Source organism: Zeus faber, assembly GCF_960531495.2.
Source record: "Zeus faber genome assembly, chromosome: 20".
Classification (NCBI taxonomy): Eukaryota; Metazoa; Chordata; class Actinopteri; order Zeiformes; family Zeidae; genus Zeus; species Zeus faber.
Window position 1 is genome coordinate 18,215,580 of NC_137207.1, and position 19,240 is coordinate 18,234,819.

Genomic DNA, 19,240 nt, shown 5'->3' on the forward strand with positions numbered 1-19,240 from the left:
GTGTAACTGTGGCGTTCGGTCGTTTATTTCGGAAAAAGCTCGGACCCGATTATTCCGCCTACTTTGCGCCTCCCCGTGTGGGAAGTGGGGCTTCTCCCGAGGCCGCTTCCGAGGGGGAGAGTAGCGTCGAGCCTATAACGTAAAGGGGTGCCAGGGTGTCGCAACTGTCGTAAATAAACAGCAACGTAGATAAACAACCGCCGAGCGGGTGGATCCGGAGCGTTTCCGTATCCAGGTCTCCACGTAACGCAGCGTCCACGGTGGGTCCCGGTCCAACCGAACGGTTTGTGGACGTTGTGTTGGTGCGGATCCCCGCGCCTCTCTCGCCAAACGCGTTCGGCCGTCTTTGATATCTGTCTTGTGTTTGTTCCCCGGGGGCCCCCAGCCGAAGCGATGGCGGCGTCCTCCTCGTCCTCCTCCGCGGGGGGCGTGAGCGCCAGCTCCGTGACCGGGTCCGGGTTCAGCGCCTCGGAGCTGATCCCGCCGCGGAAGGTGCTGTACACCTACCCCAAAGGAGCCGGGGAGATGATGGAGGGTAGGTCGCGCGGCCGCGGGTCTCCTCGCACTGCGAGCGGGGGCGAATGTGACGTGACGCGTGTCCCGGCGGTGTCGCCGAGCAGTGGGTTTCCCGAAGTGGAAGCCATCATGCTCTGAATGGAGGATTTTGAATATTAATCATCCAAGGCAGACTCACCACGAGCTATGGGACTGTGAAACGACGGTATGTGCTCCCGTGGAAGCCACCTTGTTTTCAGAAAAAAAAACACGTTTAATTCGCGATGTCAGGGAGGAGTATTACACTACCCCCAACCCCACAGGTGTAACAGCGACGTCTCTGATTGGCGGAGCTCGCTGTTGCCATGGAAATGCCATGGAAATGTTTACCCCCCCCCCCCCCCACCACACACACGCAACACAAACCACAACATATTACAACACCACGATTAACAATATCAACCCTATGATAACAACAAAGGTTGTATTCAAGGAGAAGCGTGCTAAACGGAGCCCTTCAGAAAGTGAACGGTCACTGTCGTGCTCTACATGTACACAAACCACTGTGTTATGAGGTTTTTAGGATCATGCCAGGTTGCCAGGTTGGTATCCCCCCCCAATATGGTGTAAAGGGTAAAGTTCTCGGTGCAAGGGCCGGATCGGGTTTTGCCTACCAGGCGAGGCGAGACCGTTCAGAATTTAACGCTTCTTATGTGCCCCCGGGCTCAATAAGGCAGCTGCACTCGGGCTCTCACACATATTCATTTGATTTCATTTTGAGTTTTGTGATGCGTGCGCGTGCCATGTTCTTATCGTTCTTCGAGGGGTTTCCTAACTTTCTGATTCGTTTCTTTAGGCGACAATACTTTCTCATATACTTGCATCTCATTTACATCTCTCATACAAACCGTGTCAGTGCATTTTCATGTTTCCCCTTCATTTTGTACTTTCTCCTCAAATCAAGTTTCTATGGTGGCGCATTCTGCCTCAAAACACTTGCGGCTGCTGTCACAATACTTTTGATTTTCGTGCATTTCACACATTCTTTTTCGACTTCCTTCTCACATCTATACGAGTACGTTTTGCATCAGGACACATTGAATTACAGCCCCTTCCCTTTTCATATACAATTCCTCATCAGCGCATTTTATAACTGTCATTTGACATATTCACTTTCTTGTCTCCACGTGGTCAGGTTTTTCTAGAAATGTGATTCAGCAGACGGATTATTTGCCCATCACTGCCCTATATGAACATTCTTTAACTATATCATCAAATGGTGGCTAAATTTGGGTGACCTATTTGTGACTCCCCTTGCTGTCCAGGGTCAATTGTATTAACATAAACATGGGTCTTTCCTCTTTGTCCGTTGAACACACTGCTCTGTGTTACCTCTCCTCCAGAGGATTAGTTTTAAGGAGCAGAAAGTCCATCTGGCTCGATACCCAGTTTTCTGCTGCTTGTCTGCTTCCAAATGCACTAATTAATGTGCTTAGTTTGGATCTGGCACACAAACAATGAGTGTTGCAAGGTCAAATACAAAGTGGCACTAGCTAAGCGGGGCCACGGTGCGGCAGGGGCTCATGCTCTGCTGCTCCTTGTTTTTCTGTGATTGTTTTGTCCTTTACACACGCATTACCTCATTTACATAATGATGGAAGTTGCATAATTTCCCCAAACTGTGCTTCCTGGAATAGATTACTCGTAGATGTACTGGACATTTCGTTTGGTTTTTGGGGGCAGGATTATAAGGTAGTGTTTAGCCTCCGCTGTGTTTTTTTGAAATCTAATAATACATAAATCTAATAATAAAGGTAATTATCAAAATAGTAATCCAGCGGTGTGTGTGTGTGTGTGTGTTTTTTTTTTTTTTTTTTTTTCAGATGGTTCTGATAGATTTCTGTGTGAGTCTGTATTCAGCTATCAAGTGGCGTCGACATTAAAACAGGTGAAGCACGGTAAGTAATGTGGTTTTTTTTTGTTTTTTTTTTACGTGAAAATGATTGGTTGGAAAGGGCACGCTAACTGGGTCATTCCTGTTTCCAGATCAACAGGTATCGCGGATGGAGAAACTCGCAAGTTTGGTTGAAGAGCTGGAAGCGGACGAATGGCGGTATAAGCCAATTGAACAGTTACTGGGATTCACAACGTCATAAATAAGGAATGTCTATTGCCTTTGATTATATTTCATGCACTCGGACAGCTAGTAAGGAGGGCGGGGGGAAACAATCTATATCTGCAAGTGTGAAACTGTTATCTGCAGATGTTCAAATATGAGATGTATTATCGCATCGCCGGTTTTACTATTGTATGGTGGTGGTTTTACCTTTCCCTATAACAAATTATCTTTGACTCTATGAATATACACAAATAAACCTTGGAATATGTACAAATTCGTTACACTGGACAGTTGTAATTCATTCTTTTTTACAGGTTATCTTTGCATTTCCAACCAGCGAGCTTGAAGATTTTCACACAATGGTTTATAAAAAAAGCCTGAGCTCATCTGAAAATACAAAAAATATATTATTTAGTAAGAACAGGCGGTACCATACTGATGCAGCTGTTTAGAGTAAGATTCACAGTGTAATGTGACTTTCCACACCATTACACTGTTCTGTCAGACTGTATTGTGTAGTATTTTGTTACCACAACATAGTATTGCTTGAGTCCAAGTACTCGCTTCTTCAATAAATACTCCACAGCGAGGCGTTCTCTCCCACGAGACTGTACTGCTATGAAAAACATCTGGCCGCTGAGTCTCCTCCCACCTACAGTAGTTCCTCTTAAGTTATTTAGAAGAAATAAAAATAATAAAGATGGTTCCCTCTAAAATAGTGCCTTTATGAGAGCAAACTGGTCTGTTTAAACCTCATTACAGTTTAATGTGACTTAAGTAATTCATCTTATTGTTGGAGGGGTTTAAAATATAAAAACTACTACTTTTCCATGTATGTTTTTGTATACGCTATGTGAGCTCACTAAACACTTTTAAAATCCTGAATCAAGTCAGAAATGCGAGGAAAAGCACAGAACTCCGTGTCTTGAATTGACGAGTTCTTACAAAAATGTGGCTATACACAAGTATGTCCACAATGTGCATGAGCTTATTTTAAACAGTATACTTTGACATCAGATAGAATCCACAGGGTACACTTGAAACAACAGAAAGGGGGAAAAAAAAAAAAGTGCTTCCTTTATTATGCTCTCCAGATAAGAATCCATCACCAGCATGTGGACTCCGGGCTGCATGTACATACATCCTGCAACCACAACATCCCAGTGAGAACATTCTGTGCCTGCATCATGTGTTGTTCTCTCTCGGCTCCGCCTTGCTCCAGTCCACTCCCACTCACGTGTTTTGTTGTGCACAGCGTGTACATTCACTCTCTGGCTCCTTACCAAACCACTGGTATGCCCCCGGCCACACAATAACAACTATATCAACAATGGCTGAGTTTATTAAAACAAAAACAAAGATGAGATTTATATGGAAAGATTTATTTCTGTCGGGGACCGAAAAAAAAGTAAAAAAAAAAAAAAAATCCCCCAAACTATCATAGTCTAAACCTAAACCACTATTATCATATATCTTCTTTAAACTTTTATAATCAAAACAGATGATATAGCAGACGAACTTTTATTATTCATAATCATAATCAATAATAATAAATATGATTCAAGAGATAATTTGTCACATACATATACATACGCTCCCAAGATATAATCAAGCATTATTATTTTTATTTGTATTAATTATTATTATAAATTATTATTATTATTATCGTTAAAACATGGGTTTTTTTAAATCTCTTTCAGGATTTTGGTGCATCCACTGTTCCAATGTGAGTTTTCTAAATCAGGATTCTGACATAATTTACCAGGAGGTGATCGGCACAATGGGTTGCATGGTTTCTGAATATAGACCTTACAAAAAAAAAATAAACCGTCAGGTGCTCCATTGACCGGGTCACGATTGCAAACTATTGTCTTCCCGTGCTTAAAATCAGTATTCTCTATTATTCCTGTTCGGGTTTGTGGGCAGCGCAAAGTTCTGCTGCAAGCTTTGGGAAAAACACATGACGTAATGCGCTGCTGCACCGAAGCAGCTGATCCCATTTTTTTTTTTTTTTTTTTTTTTTAATTTTTTTTTTTAAACATTTCACCACATTCACACGGCTTTGGATTCTGAAGGAGCTTTTTTTTTTTTTTTTTTTTAAATATTTATATATACATACAATTATTTTCTTTGACTTTTTGTGCGCGTTAAACAAAGAAACGAGGCATCACCCTTGCATGTCCGGACAGGTTCTTGTATATTTCCACAGCGACCCCCTCCTCTCCGCTGGCCTGTTACCAGGCAGGATGCGGCCCCGGTGGCGTGCCCCCCCGCTCCGATTGGCCGGGAGACCGGGGGTGGGCGCGGCCTCGCAGGGGCCGTATAAATACATTGTTGCGAGGACGGGAGCTGCAGTTGAGTTGAGAGCAGCTGACCGCAGAGGAGCAGGGCCCAGGGCAGCAGTCTGAGCCAGCAGGGTTCTCCACCCCCCCCACCCCCCTTTCTTTCATGGCATTGACTCCCTCATCTTCCTCATTCTCCACGTCCGAGCGACGCCTTTGAAGCAGCCGTAAGTGCCTTCGAACGATTGATTGGGTTTTTGTAAGTTGAGGTTTTGTTGGATCAACAGGAAAAACAAACAAACAAAAAAAAAAAAAAGAGAGACACTGGCTCGGGAGGTTGTTGTCGTGAACTTTTCCTTGTCAGATCGCCGAGCTCTGTGCGTGACGTACCTCGGTCGTCGTTGACCCAGGTGTTTTTCCCCTGAAAGTAAATCCTTTTGCTTTTTGCCTTCCCCTTGCAGAAAGCACAAAGGAAGCAGCGGATCGAGAGGTTTTCTTTGTCAATCCTGCAAGTGGACGACCATGCCAACCCTATCTGCACCCAGTGCTGGCAGCCCACCCTCCTCTCCAGTGGACGGCTCTCCCAGGAGGCTGTCCTGGGGGAGGCTGGTCCAGAGACTGGCAGGCGGCAACAGCAGCAGCATCGGGTCCGACTCCAACAACGGCAGCAGAAGTGATCTCTCCGACTCGGGTAAACACCATTGTTCCACTGACGGCCTGTCACCAGTCCACCGCGCGTGTTTTTGCACGGACGCGGTCAATGCATTGTCTCTGAGTAGTATCAAAAAGTGCAACCGTGTCTTAAACCCTTTGTCATTTCCCCCTCGTGCGTCTTTAGGGTCCGACGTCTCCGGGGAGTCGTCTCCGTACAACGACGACCTGTTCTACGACCCCATGGAGGAGACCATCCTGAAGGAGGTGGTGGACCTCATCGCCCGGAGCCTGAGGGCGGCCAAAGACTCGGACTGCGCCCTGAGGTGCCACAAGCTCCTCATCCCGGAGAAACTCCTGGAGCACATCGGCCGCGAGCTCCTCCACCTGGCGGCCAGCGAGCCCTGCGGCCTGCGCGGGGCCCTGATCGACCTCTGCGTGGAGCACGGGGCCGCCTGCGAGAGCGTGGAGCAGATCTCCGTGGACCCCTACCTGGTCCCCACGTTTCAGCTGACTCTGGTGCTGAGGCTCGAGTCCAGCGGGCTGTGGCCTAGGATCCAAGGACTGTTCAACACCAAGCCCCCCTCGGCGCCCTCGGTGAGGCACGCCGTCAGGCTCGGCACCGGCTTCAGGGTGATCAAGAAGAAACTGTACAGCTCTGAAGAGTCGCTCATTGAGGAATGTTAAAAAAAATAAAGAAAAAAATGGAGGGGGGGGTCAAGAGGGCAGACGTGCATGGAGAGTCACATCTGACATTCCATTTACACCTTTAAAAATGCCTAAATGAGCTCACGAAAGGGCCTTAATTATATAACATGTTTGCGTTGCCTTTCTCCATGTGAGGGTGGGTTCATGAGGACGTAGCTTTGTTGTTTCTTCTGTAAGGGAGCCCCGATTCATGGTACTTTTCTGGAGCAAAAACGACGCGCAGAATCACCGCTCACTGACAAAATTCTTTGCAAATTGCAAGCCACTAAGTCTGATCGATAGGACATTGTTTTTTATTTCGAGAATTGCTCTAAATGTGTACCTCAGTTTCTGTTGAAACCATCCAATGGCAGCTAGCTCTACCGTCACTTTTGTTGTTTTTGAGACCCTTACCATGAATTGTGTACCAGGAGGTCCGCTCGGGCCTTGATGACGCTTGGATCCATGTGCGAAGGCCTGCCAGTACCTGCTTGATACTGTTCAACGCAAGTCTCATGTAACATTGTTTTTTGTTGTTTTTTGTTGTTGTTGTTGTTTTCAGTAACATGGACCTGTCTTGCGTTCAAATGTATTTATTTGACATTCAAATGTTCACATCATTGCACTGTTGTTTTTGTACTTTCATGACTGCGGAATAAATTATTTTTTAACAAACTGCGTGTTCTTTTCTCGATCCCATGAAGCCCCCTCGCATCCATTCCACGTTCTCCAAAGCCAACGCCGTGACTAGTATCGGGAGTGCGCAGAACCAAGCCCCAAACCCAAATGTATTTAGATCCCAAAGTGTATTATAGATTTTTGAATTATAGTCCTGTAAGTTTTAGAAATTGTGCAAACGTGCCTGAATACAGAGTATCAGAACGATGAATTCATGATTGCTTTTGAAAGTTGCAGATCTACTGTCCTTTCATTTATAGATACCCTAACTATGCATTAATGGTCTTAACCCTGTACAGCTCACTGTGGCAAAATTACATACATCGCTTTGAGCTATCCAAAAAAAAAATATTTTTTTTGTAGGACGACATTTACATAGTCAGTGGGTCCTATTGTTTATCCTCTCAATGCTATTGGATAGTAAATGTGTTTATATAGGTCCGGCCATGAACTCACACAACCTGCAAACCTTCCTTCAAGCTCACCTCTTTGTTTTATTGGACTGGATTAGTCAAGATTCAAGGAAGTAAAATGCCTTAAATACATTTGTTGTGATTATGACTGCCTAGAACGTAGATGTTTGCAGATATGTAGTTATTGTGGAATACATTCATTCAATCTGTTTTGGGATGATGTCAGTGTTGCCATCCTACATACTGTATCTGGGTGAGGTTGATCGTCAGAATAGCATGTGCACCTTACACATTCCAAAAAGCATTTTCCTAGTCCCAATACTGATTTTTTTGATGCCGTTTCCCTCCACGCATCACCAGATTGCTCGCAAAAGTTTGTGTCAGAAGACACGATTCAGGCTCTACAAATAGTAGATTTTTCACAAGAATGGAACACCTATGAACAGCAATACAAATGAAATTGAGAAAGTGTTTGGCACGTACCTGAAGATGGGCCCGTGGTGTGGGGATGGTCTGGTTGAGCAGCCACACCCGACCTGGATCTAGGTGATTGGGATCAGTGTGGCTGCATACCCGTTGCTCCTTGGTTGGTCTAACGAGCAGCAGGTAAGACTCCCATCCCCACACACGCTCAGGAGAGGAGCCCTTGTCAGGACACATCTCCATCTTCTCCTGGGCTAATTCCAACTGGCCAACTCTCGACAATCAACTGGTGTCTACAACCCAGTCTTCTGTGTCTCTGCACCGGAGCTCCCTGAAACGCCGCTTGGGTGGCGGGTGGTAGGTGAAACTGCCACAGGGCCCAATGCAAATGTCTGGAGTCCGTATGTATTGGGAGTCAGACACGCGGTACGACCCGTTTCTGAGGCGATGCCACGCCCACGCAACAGAGTCCGACCTCTGTTGACCTCATTACATCCTGTAAACAATTTGACAGTGTCGGAGACGGAGAGGGAAGACCAGCTCGGAGAGAAACGCCCGCAGGTGGCACCGGAAGAGCACAACTCCGCGGATGAGATGATGATTCCTTTCAAGGGGAAACTGGGCAGCATTAGGCGGTACACGCGAGGCCAGCCACAACCACGTGGGGGTTCAAGGCGTGGGTTAGAACCGGGGTTCTCCGGCATGCTCTGTGACCTCCATGTGCACCCAGGCAGCGTCAACACACCCTCCATTGAAGATGAGAGGCCGTACATCGTGGGTACCGGCAACAGATGCATGGGAGGTGTGGATTTTTCTGACTCATTTGCAGCTGAATACAAAGTTCCCCATGAAATCCGGCCGCTGGGTCGTACATCACCTGTGCACAACATTATCCTGGCTGTGATCAACGCCTGGCTCTTCTCCTCTCAACGCGCATCCTCTCTCAGCCCGGTGAGAATGCACTTTCTCATTTACCGTTTGCAGTATTTTTGACATTTCACCGTTTCTAATATTTTTCACCTGCATCTTAATGTATTTTTGACACGCATTCCTAATCGATCCCGTTGCAGTCCGATTCAGGTGAACCCAGCTCTCAAACACACCAGAGAGAGGCGTGACCATCTTCAGGCAATGGGAGCCCGGTAACACGGACGGCGACGTCGCTCAGAAGAGACCGTCCTCTGGTGATGGGAGTCCACCAAACGGGGTCCCGGGATACGAGGTCATCCGTGCACCCGCCGGTGGATGTACGCAAGGACCCAATCTCACATTTCCCACTCCTCCAACACGCTATGCAGCAAGTGTAATGTTCCTCTTTGCTTTTCAGAAATAAAGGAAGTGTCTTTGGGAATATCATTGCAGATGAACATGACAAAGAGATATGACTGTTGTGTACTGTTATGGAGCTAAATAAGAAATCAACCCTGCAAATGAACCCTTAGTTGTTCCGTATATTTGTTCAGACAATGTGAGTATAAATACAGATATTTTGCTCCCAACTAGGGCCAATGTTGCAATATTAAATAATTGACCCCAAAAAAAAAAAAAAAAAAAAGAAGAAATCGTAAGAAAATTTGCAAACCCTTTAATTTCTGCATCTAAATGATGAAAAAAAATGTTTGCACATTTTTTTTCTATATCCGGGCTTTACGGGGTAAACTTATTGTGAGACTGGTGGACATACTGGTCAAAGATCATCCGTAAGCACCTCGACTGAAACAGGGAGACAGGAAATGCTCATATCAAAGGGAAGGGCATTTATTTTTGTTGAACTTTAAACGATGGTTTCAAATCACGTGGGCGGTGTGACGGCCTGGAAAACCCTCGGCCCCCGGCGGACACGTGCGCCCCCGGGGCCGCGCGGGTTCCCATGTTTCCAGGCACCCGGCGCTCCCAGCCGCCATGCTGACGGAGCACTCCCCCCCCCCCCCAAATCCACCGCTCTCCACTTCACACATTCACAAAGACGACTCGGGTGCCACGCGTTCACTTGGCGGTGTTTATTGCGTTAGATTTGTTTTTGTTTTTTCTGCGTGTGGGTGTAAAAACAAGTTGGTAAGTCTTGCTTGGAGCAAAGTCTTGCTCGTCCGAGCAAGACTTTGGAAAACTACTTCCCCTTTTAACTTGAGAATCCGTTTTGAAAAATAAAATGACACACAACTCAACAATAGCACGTTATAAACTCAGGCGTGGGACAGAAATGGTTTAGTCGGACCGAAAAAAACATCACAGAAAAAAATAAAATAAAAATGTTCCCTCCATCACCGGCATCTGAGCTACGTGGGAACAAATTGGTGGAAACAAAGCGCCGCGGAACAAAATATGAAGTAGTCAGGTGTCAGACAGACGCTGGATTTTGGAGGTCTACACGTTATTCCTGCATAGTTTCTGCATAGAGGGTGCGCGGAAAGGAAGCATCGACTGTGGTTTCTATTCGGCTGCTACATAAAAGGCTGCATCTTATCTCTATTTTAGGTCTCGTACAGTACAATGGCACGTGAACTGGAGCGTTGAGGTTTTGTTCAGCCCTATCTCAGGTGGAACATTTAATTCGACTCCAAAATCTCAAAGTGTAGTTTAAAATACCCCCCCCTCCCTCTGCCCCCCATTCCCCCCAACGTGCGTAATTTTCAAGGAGACGGCGCTGGTTTGATCGCTGTTCTGCATTTCGTCGTCGTCGTCCTCCTCCTCCTCCTCATTGTCCCGAACATTTACAGGCGATACATGATCTCTGTGGGTCGAGTGTCGTAAAACCTGCAGGAAAAGGAAATATTATGCATCTTGAAAAATAATTGTGCGCACGCACGCACGCGCGCACGCACGCACGCACGCACGCACGCACGCACGCACGCACACACGCACACACGCACACACGCACACACGCACACACGCACACACGCACACACACACACCTTACCTGTCAGTGTAGTGAGGCGGTGATCTCAGATAACTTTGCACAACTTGGCGTCCGGGCCTTCTGCGCTCTCTGGTACAAATCGTTGTCTCCAAAATAGCGAGCTCGGTACAGCATGCCCTCTTCTGCGCGACAAAAAATGTAATGTTTTAGCGTAAACCTCGACCAGGGGTCAGAAACCTAGTACTCAAAGAGCCATTTTTGCCCGGAGCCACAAATAAATATTAATCTAGGCTGCTATCTATATTGATAAACAAGCTGTGTCTATTTTCACTTTGTATTTAAGAGGAATCGCTGCAGGTCAATTTTATCGACGTGGACTGTCGGCTATTTCATCAATATCAAGTGCATAGGAAAACAGACCATAAAGAGCTCCCCTTTGCCTGGATATTTCCAAAATGAATAATGGCTACCATTTGTTAATCATCAAGTTGCTTTTTTTTGTCGTTAGAAAACTTGGTGGATCAAAAATACTGGCAAGCCAGCAGCGTTGGCCATGAACGCAAATGATTCTGCCCGAGAATCCATTGAGTTCTCGGTTTTGAGCCAACGGTAACTGTCAGTCTCAGGCGCAAACAGAACGCGACAGGGCGTAGTAGCCTAGCAACCCAGATGCACTTTTTGGTTGATGGAATTTATATTTATTTATATATATATACACATATATATATATACACACATATATATATATACATACATATATATATATATATATATATATATATATATATATATATATATATATATATATATATATATATATATATATATATATATATATATATATATATATATACACACACACACACACACACACACACACACACACACACACACACACACACACATATATATATATATATATACACACTGTGTGTGTGTGTGTACACACACATTTATACACACACACACACACACACACACACACACACACACACACACATACATATATATATATTAATTTAATATATTATTTTTATAATTTATGTATTAAATATATCAATTTTCTTTATTTGGTATGCATTTTTTTATGATTACAAAATAATAAAACAAAATAAAATAAAATACTGATAGCCAGGGAGCCAATGGGGAGGGGTTAAGGAGCTGCATGTGTTGGGTTGCATGGGTTGCAGACCACTGACCTAGATGTTTAAGCCATTAAAAAAACCAAAAAGAACAACGACGTCGAAGCTCACAAAATAGTCAGATGGCCTCTTCAGTGTGTTATACTGAAGAAAAATGGTTGTGAACGACGCATTTTATATACACGCTAATGCGAGAGACTACAAACAGGAAGTCGCACTACTTCCTTTTTTAACCACGGTGGTCAACGTTACGCTCTGGATGTACTGTGGCAATTGCAGAAAGCGGTTTTAACTAAAATGTGATATATTCAAAATACGTTGGAAACAAAAAACAAAAAACAAAAGAGAATTGGAGAATTTTTTTTTACATTTTTTTTTTTTTGGCAGCAGGAGTGGTGGGACCCTGATGTTCATTCAAAATTTCAGGATGTCAAGGGCTGGCATTTGATTCCATTTTTCAGGGGGCGTCCACAAGATTTTTACGGCAAGGCCAAAATCCAGAGGAAGAGCGATTCCATGACTTTCCTGTTTTCCAAAAAGAGAATCAAGGTGTTTTTATTTGTTGTTTTTTTTTTTTTTTTTTTTTTTTTAAGGCTTAAGCGTTTGCCCCACTGGACCGCATTGGAGCACAGTAAGAAGCTGCAGCAGAGTGGTAAGTTTCCCTAACTGACCGCTGAGTCTAATCACTAACAGAATACTATTTTACCCACGACATTTCCTCGCATCCCAAAGTGAGCGTGCGACTACGGGGCGTACAACGTACTTTGCTGCTTCTCCTTCCAGCAGTTGTTGCGTAGATTGGATATGTAGTCGTCCTCCACCGTGCGCTCGATGGCCTTCAGATCGGCTCCACCGAACTCCCTGGAGAACTGGTCCCCCACGTAGTACGGCACCTTCAGGCTCTCCGTCAGCCTCTTCTGCGTGTGACCCGCCGCTCTGCAGGTGGACACAGAAAAAAAAAAAAAATGAAATGGAGGAAAAAAAAATCAAATTTGAAAAATAAAATTCTCTGGTCTCTGCACGACGGGCTCAAGAATGTTCCGAAAACATGGGCCTGGCGTTAAAAGCTGTGACTATCAAGGCTATTGTGAAGATAAATACAGACATGGAGAGAGAAAAAAACCACACTGAACATTCTAGTACATGGAAGGGAACAAAGGTGTTAATTGAAAGAGCTATTGCTTATTTGCATTTTTTTTTGTTTCGTTTTTTTAAATCATTGTCATAGAAACGCAGCCTGGAAAGAAATGGCATCTCTCAGCCATGAATCTGGAAATCATAAAAAGAAGAAGACCCAATTCTGCCACAATACATTGAAAAACTCAGGACCAATGACTCACCAATCATTACTTTATAATAACACTTGAGAAGTAATCAAATTCAAACTCAAGCTGCATTAAGTGAAATTCAAGGAAAGATGGGGTAGACAGACAGACAGACAGACAGACAGACAGACAGACAGACAGACAGACAGACAGACAGACAGACAGACAGACAGACAGACAGACAGACAGACAGATAGACAGATACAGATAGACAGATGCCATGGAAATGGTAGGCAAAATAATTACATTACATTACATTATGTAATTTACCAGACACATTGAATAATAATGAAGCAATACAATAAAAATGTGAAAAAAGAAAATGGCAATATACAAGAAAACAGCAACATAAACCATTATTTTTTTCCCTTCGCTCTTTATTTAAAACCAACGCCGTGAATGTTGTTATTTGATCATCTAAAACAACGGCACTCACGGTCGGAAGCTGAGGCTGTACGGGGGGTTGTGCACCATCATCTGGCTGAGGGCCGACACGATGACCAGGAAGAGGATGGGCATCACCTGCACGAAGAGGGCCAGGCCTCCCTGAAAAAACATTGGTCTGGATTTTAAAAATGGAACACGGCTCAAGGCGACCGATGATCCCGTCGGGGTTTGCAGGAGAAGCTGGAGAAAGGACCAGTGATCACTGACCATGAGGAGGAAATGGAGAGAAGCAGAATGCAGAGAAGGGATGGGAGCGATCGCTACCCATACCGATTTTGAACCCTGTCATCTGCTGCTAAGGTTGGTAAGTTAACACATCACTTTTCATGGAACAGTATAGAACCTTAATTTTATACATACATTAAGCAGAATATCAAAAAGGCTTTTCTGTCATATCTTAAATGCCTGATATGGCTCTTAGTATCAGATACAGATACTACTAATTGATCCTGATATTGCATTGATATCTCATATATCATATCTTAAGCCAGTATCGGTGTCGTCTCCATCGATAATGCACGGGCTTGCCTCTCGCTGTTGCTCTCGTCTCTCCGGTCTCTGTTGACGCATCCTCCCGTTGGTGTAGACGTAAGGGCTGCCTGCAAGAGCAAGCCCCGCAGGGAGTCAGAGGGCGCCGCTCATTCTGACAACAACACACACGCACACACACACACACACACACACACACACACACACGAGCAGCGTCGGACTCACTTGAGGGGAATCCTCCTCCGAAGAACATGTTGAAGAGGTCCTCGGGGGAGATGTCCGCCTGGAAGTTGTCGCTCTCGGAGCCGTGTCTCGACGGATGCCTCCTCTCCTCGCCGCACTGGTCGTACTGCCTCCTCTTGTCGCCGTTGCTGAGAACAGCGTACGCGTTCCCGATGGCTGGTAGGATCGAGAAGGAAATAATATCACAGCACTCGTGTTCGATCCTAAGGGTGATAAACGATGTACGTGAAAATATGAAACGGCGCTGAGGCCTTGGGATCGTAAAACTGAGAAAACCCACATAACAACTTTAAAGTGGCAATCCTGAAGACTATTTGGTCACAATATTCCATATTTTGTACTTTATTTAGCCGGCATGTTATAGGGAACAGCCTTTCAATGTATTTGGGCATGCATGCGCGCCCCTATTTTTGATTGTCTGTGGCGGGGTCCGCCACTCCCGCCATGCAAGGGTCTGCCGATAAGATCGGGATGAAAAAATATGAGGTTACACCACGATGGCGAAAAAGAAAAGTTGCAGTTTCAACCGGAACTCGTGGTGTAACCCGCCCAACACAGACGACCTCACGGATTTCCCACTTTGGGTGAATTTTCTACGTTACCTTTAAACGCTTCCGTGGCACCCGGAGCATGATTCTTGTCGGGGTGGAATTTCAGAGCAAGCTTCCGGTACGACCTCTTCAGCTCCTCCTCTGGAGCGTCTCTCTGCACTCCGAGTATTTCATAGAAGTCTTTGCACTGTTTTATCCTGCGTGGAGGAAAACACAATCCTCAATGTTGTTGGGAGCCGTGCAATTGATTCAGTGATCGATCCGACACACACACACACGCGCGCGCACACACACACACGATATTACGAATACCTCTTTACGGCGTCTAACTGATCCGAGGTGTAGGATTTGGGGGCTTCTGAGCTCTTCTCTTGGGGACTGGGTTCCTCGCCGGGGACTCGGCGGTGTCGAGTCTCCGTGTCCGCACTGAACTCCGACTGGCTTTCTCCTCTGGGACTGAACCCGTTCTTTGCTATTAATTCAAGCAGCGCTGAAAGTTGCATGAAAACAGCGGGACGCATGTTAAATAAAATGTCAAAACAACACACAATAACAATACACAACGACAATAATAATACACAATACTACACAGTATGTGTACAGATTTTTTTACACATGTATGCAAAAGTGCACAATTTCCTATTTTTGACAGAGTGCGAAATGTTTCTAGGTTTATTGTTAACTTTTATATTTATTGTACATATCTGCAATTTCACTCCCGGGATGAAAAAATGATCTATCTATCGATCCTTCCATCCCTCCATTATTGCATACTGCCATTTTTCCAATGCACAGAGATGGTTGAGGTCTCCTTAGAACCGGGACGTTTCAGGCGCATTTTCGCTCGACTTTGATCAATCGATCTACATCTGGAACAGAAATGGGCGAAAAACTGTCGTAATTTTACCAGAGGAAGAACGTCGAGGTGATTTAATTATTTTCATGAGCGGGCCGCTTTGTGACATCATCATCCAAAGTTACGCAAGTCCAAGCTTCGCCTCGCGGGCTGAATTTGTGTAGTCTGATCCCGGCATTACGGAAACTTGGAAAACTGTTACGTACTGTACAGTAACTAAACATGACTAAACCGGACCCTGTGTATTACTGCCTGCAGCTATATTTTTATGTACAGTGTTACCTCGACTTACGACTGCATCTACTAACGACTAATCCAAGATACGGGCAGCGATAGTCGCGAAAATTTGTATCGACTTGCGACCAACTGCTCCAAGATACGACCGTGGGAATTTGCAGTTGCCGCGTCAGCGGCCAGTCAGCAGCCAGTCAGCAGTCAGTCAGCGGGCACGGCATGGTGCGTGCACGTAGTTAGTGGCTTATCGATATTTTTTTCATATTTACCGTGTTTGTGCTGTGTATTTTGTTTATTTTCACCCTTTATTTTCACCCATGATTTCATAACTCATATGGGAAAAATTGCTTTGACATACGACTGTTTTAACATACGACCGTTCTTATAGAACGAATTGCAGTCGTAAGTCAAGGTACCACTGTATTAAATTATTATTATTATTATTGTCTATTGTTTTTATGTGAGCTGCACAACAATTTCCCTTGGGATGAATAAAGAATAATAAATAATAATAATAATAATAATAATAATAATAATAATAATAATAATAATAAATAAACAAATAAACAAAAATTAAAAAATTAAGAAATAAATAATATAGCTGGGGTCCAGGGTAGTTGAGCCTTCGTTAATGTTCAATGGACAAGTGTGCTTTACACTGCAACTAATGGCGGTTATCATTCTGAATTAGGGCTGCATGATTATGGCTAAAATTATAATCATGATTTTAGTCAATATTATGATCACGGTTATTTATCACTATTATTAATCCATTTCGGGGGACAGAATTATTTGATGACACTCAGTAAATCAACAGAAAACTTCCTTCACAACAGTAATGTGTTTTATAAACCAATAAATAACTAAAGAAACTTTGGTAAGGTGAGTGATTTCACCAACTTTAATTGTAGAGGATATATAAAATAAATTGTGTGTAGTGGGCTACACATTTTTGTTGTAATTTAACAAATCTTTGAGGCATCTGGAAGGAAACCCAAAAACACACAAAAAAAAAAAAAAAAAGTCAAAACACATACACCATAAATACATGTTCCTTGTATTATGTAATTGGTTATGGTTAATGTTAACAGTTATTTTAATTCAGGAAATATGTATACATTGATATCTCTGGAATGTCTATAAATTTGGACAGTGATGTTATTGAGTTTTTATTTTGTAGAAACTACTCTGGTGCGTGTTGTCCTCAGAAGCGTCTATATTTATGATGTTTAACACGCTGCACTATGTATAATCCAACTGTCTTCTTGTAATACTTGAACAAAAATTTTTTCTAACATAATAAAGTTTAATAGTGATAAAATAATACCTGTCACTTTGTAACTTTGTATGGTTGCGAGTTTTTAATCTTATATTCCTTTATTTAAAGTCCAATCCGGCTACATCTGTCACGTGATCTGTGTACTCCATCAACTTGCGCTGTGCATGGTGCCATCTTGGTAAGGTTGCGCTTGCTGATCACAAACTCCATCCATAATACTGAACCACCAATCTGGATGAAACTCAAACGACGCCATGTTGGAACTGCCCCGAATAAAAATCGTATTCAGATTGTCTGTGGGTTCATCGGATCCATGCCATCCATAAAGTTCTGACATCAGTTACATCTGCACTTGGAGGGGTTCAAATTGTTGAGAAATCACGAGACTGCGAAGCTATCATGGGACTTGTGCGCGCCGTCATTTGCACAAGTGCGCGTTGCAGCGATTAAAAATACAGTTTTTGACTAAATTATTCCACAATATTGGACGGACCTGAATTAAACTTGGACAACGGCATGCCGGAATTGCCCTGAATACACATTTTATTCATCTTGTCTGTGAGTGTGGTGGATCCATGAGATTCATAGACTACTGACGTCAGTTTTTCATTAACAAAAGCAATTTGTTACAAAAGGCATAACAAAAGCAATATAGCTACAGGCAGCATTACACAGCGTCCAGGTTAGTCATGTGAGATACAAATTAGTTCCCGGTAAAACACACCATCACTTCCTATCGACACCAAATACAAATTTTCGAGCTGCCATGGAACGTAGCATCAGTTCGTGCGGTCGCTCGTCTTTACATCAGCATTGCTACAAAAACGAGTTACAAATTTCCGAGTTTCCTTTGAACATAGCATCGGCTCCTGCTGTCTGTCAGCTTGAATTAACGCAAATCCTGCACAGAGCAACCACTACACACCAATGGAGTCTACAGCGCTTACCTCGCCGGATGCCAATGCCCTCCCAGAAATGCAACCTGCACATAATATAACAAATTGAATGATGTCAAAAAGTTCCCTACTCCGTAAACGAATTGAGGTACGCCAACGCTCTGCGACTTCCGGTAAATTTGCAACCGTTTTTCCCCACAAATATAGATCAATATAGATCAAACTTGAACCACGGGATGTCTCAGACGACCATGTCCGTGGGTTCAGCGATTGGCGTGTTATGGACACGTTTAGCCTGAAAACCGCCAAGGAAAATAATAATAAAACTCCCAGCAATAACTATAGCCAGGCTGGACCCATAATCATAATAATACCCCTAATGATATAATAATTATTTTTATTATTATTAATAATAATAAACATTTATTTGTATGTGTATTTATTCGTGTATTTCTTTGTGTGGGGGTGTTCAGTTGGTGGGCTCATCTGGAAATAAAAGGTACAAAACTAGTTGGGCTGGCCTGTGTCGAGGCCCGGATACGCATGAAGAGCTGCCCCTGCGGGATGCGGATGATGCTGCGGATGATGTCGCAGGTGATGCTGCGTGACTCCCCCGCTCACACCGCCCGGAACCGCGCACTTTTACCTTTGGCTTGACGCGTCGGGAAGAGCCGCTGCGCCTTCTCCAGGAACCGCAGCGCCTTCTCGGCCTGGTTGTTCGCCAGGGCCGCCGCGGCGATGTCGACGCACCGCTCCGCCTCATCCCGGTTCACCTCCATCGCCGCCGGAGCCGAGGTAAATAGGGGCGCCGGGCGATGACGTCACGGGCGGCGCGCCCGCGGTCGCCGGTATTTTGGGGGCGACGACGCGACGCCGCCGGTCGGTTCGGCGTCGTCCCGTGGAACCGCGTTTTCGTTCGAGATGAAGCTGGTGCAGCGCGTCCCCCCGGTCCAAGCTGAACGGGAGGGCTCGCAGTGGTGTCCTGCACGGCCGCCAGATGGCGACAGCTTCCGATCAAATACAAGCGCGTCCGATACGTTGCTAATTATAAAAAATGAATATTATTGTTGGTTATAATAACAACCACCATAATAATAAATATCATTGTCAATAATATAACAATAATACAAATCATTATAAATAACAATACATGTTATAAATATTATTATAAAT

At 44.3% G+C, this 19,240-nt stretch overlaps 3 protein-coding genes across 3 annotated transcripts; 2 read left to right on the forward strand and 1 right to left on the reverse strand.

The window, feature by feature from the left end:
- Positions 1-97: 97 nt before the first annotated feature.
- Positions 98-2,900, forward strand: anapc16 (anaphase promoting complex subunit 16). The gene is made up of 4 exons (XM_080020991.1): positions 98-260; positions 386-535; positions 2,379-2,453; positions 2,542-2,900. Exons 2-4 carry the CDS (start codon positions 394-396, stop codon positions 2,649-2,651), a joined length of 327 nt encoding a protein of 108 aa, XP_079877117.1. The 5' UTR covers positions 98-260; positions 386-393; the 3' UTR covers positions 2,652-2,900.
- A 2,148-nt stretch (positions 2,901-5,048) lies between these two features.
- Positions 5,049-6,903, forward strand: ddit4 (DNA-damage-inducible transcript 4). The gene is made up of 3 exons (XM_080021485.1): positions 5,049-5,123; positions 5,358-5,587; positions 5,735-6,903. Exons 2-3 carry the CDS (start codon positions 5,419-5,421, stop codon positions 6,232-6,234), a joined length of 669 nt encoding a protein of 222 aa, XP_079877611.1. The 5' UTR covers positions 5,049-5,123; positions 5,358-5,418; the 3' UTR covers positions 6,235-6,903.
- A 3,470-nt stretch (positions 6,904-10,373) lies between these two features.
- On the reverse strand, positions 10,374-18,944 carry dnajb12b (DnaJ heat shock protein family (Hsp40) member B12b). Its single transcript, XM_080021645.1, has 9 exons — positions 18,714-18,944; positions 15,115-15,292; positions 14,854-14,999; positions 14,234-14,407; positions 14,048-14,118; positions 13,509-13,618; positions 12,511-12,683; positions 10,666-10,787; positions 10,374-10,502 (listed from the first exon to the last, which is right to left on the reverse strand). Exons 1-8 carry the CDS (start codon positions 18,844-18,846, stop codon positions 10,669-10,671), a joined length of 1,104 nt encoding a protein of 367 aa, XP_079877771.1. The 5' UTR covers positions 18,847-18,944; the 3' UTR covers positions 10,374-10,502; positions 10,666-10,668.
- Between the last annotated feature and the right edge of the window lie 296 nt (positions 18,945-19,240).

What these genes read in the sequence shown, in the direction of transcription:
- anapc16 (XM_080020991.1), top strand. Translation starts at nt 394, where the DNA reads ATGGCGGCGTCCTCCTCGTCCTCCTCCGCGGGGGGCGTGAGCGCCAGC. An exon ending in AGCCGGGGAGATGATGGAGG is followed by an intron (nt 536 to 2,378) that starts GTAGGTCGCGCG and finishes TTTTTTTTTCAG; the next exon opens with ATGGTTCTGATAGATTTCTG. An exon ending in ATTAAAACAGGTGAAGCACG is followed by an intron (nt 2,454 to 2,541) that starts GTAAGTAATGTG and finishes TCCTGTTTCCAG; the next exon opens with ATCAACAGGTATCGCGGATG.
- dnajb12b (XM_080021645.1), bottom strand. Translation starts at nt 18,846, where the DNA reads ATGGAGGTGAACCGGGATGAGGCGGAGCGGTGCGTCGACATCGCCGCG. An exon ending in CGGAGGAGGATTCCCCTCAA is followed by an intron (nt 14,119 to 14,233) that starts GTGAGTCCGACG and finishes TTGCTCTTGCAG; the next exon opens with GCAGCCCTTACGTCTACACC. An exon ending in GACGAGAGCAACAGCGAGAG is followed by an intron (nt 13,619 to 14,047) that starts GCAAGCCCGTGC and finishes ATGTTTTTTCAG; the next exon opens with GGAGGCCTGGCCCTCTTCGT.
- ddit4 (XM_080021485.1), top strand. Translation starts at nt 5,419, where the DNA reads ATGCCAACCCTATCTGCACCCAGTGCTGGCAGCCCACCCTCCTCTCCA. An exon ending in AAGTGATCTCTCCGACTCGG is followed by an intron (nt 5,588 to 5,734) that starts GTAAACACCATT and finishes GTGCGTCTTTAG; the next exon opens with GGTCCGACGTCTCCGGGGAG.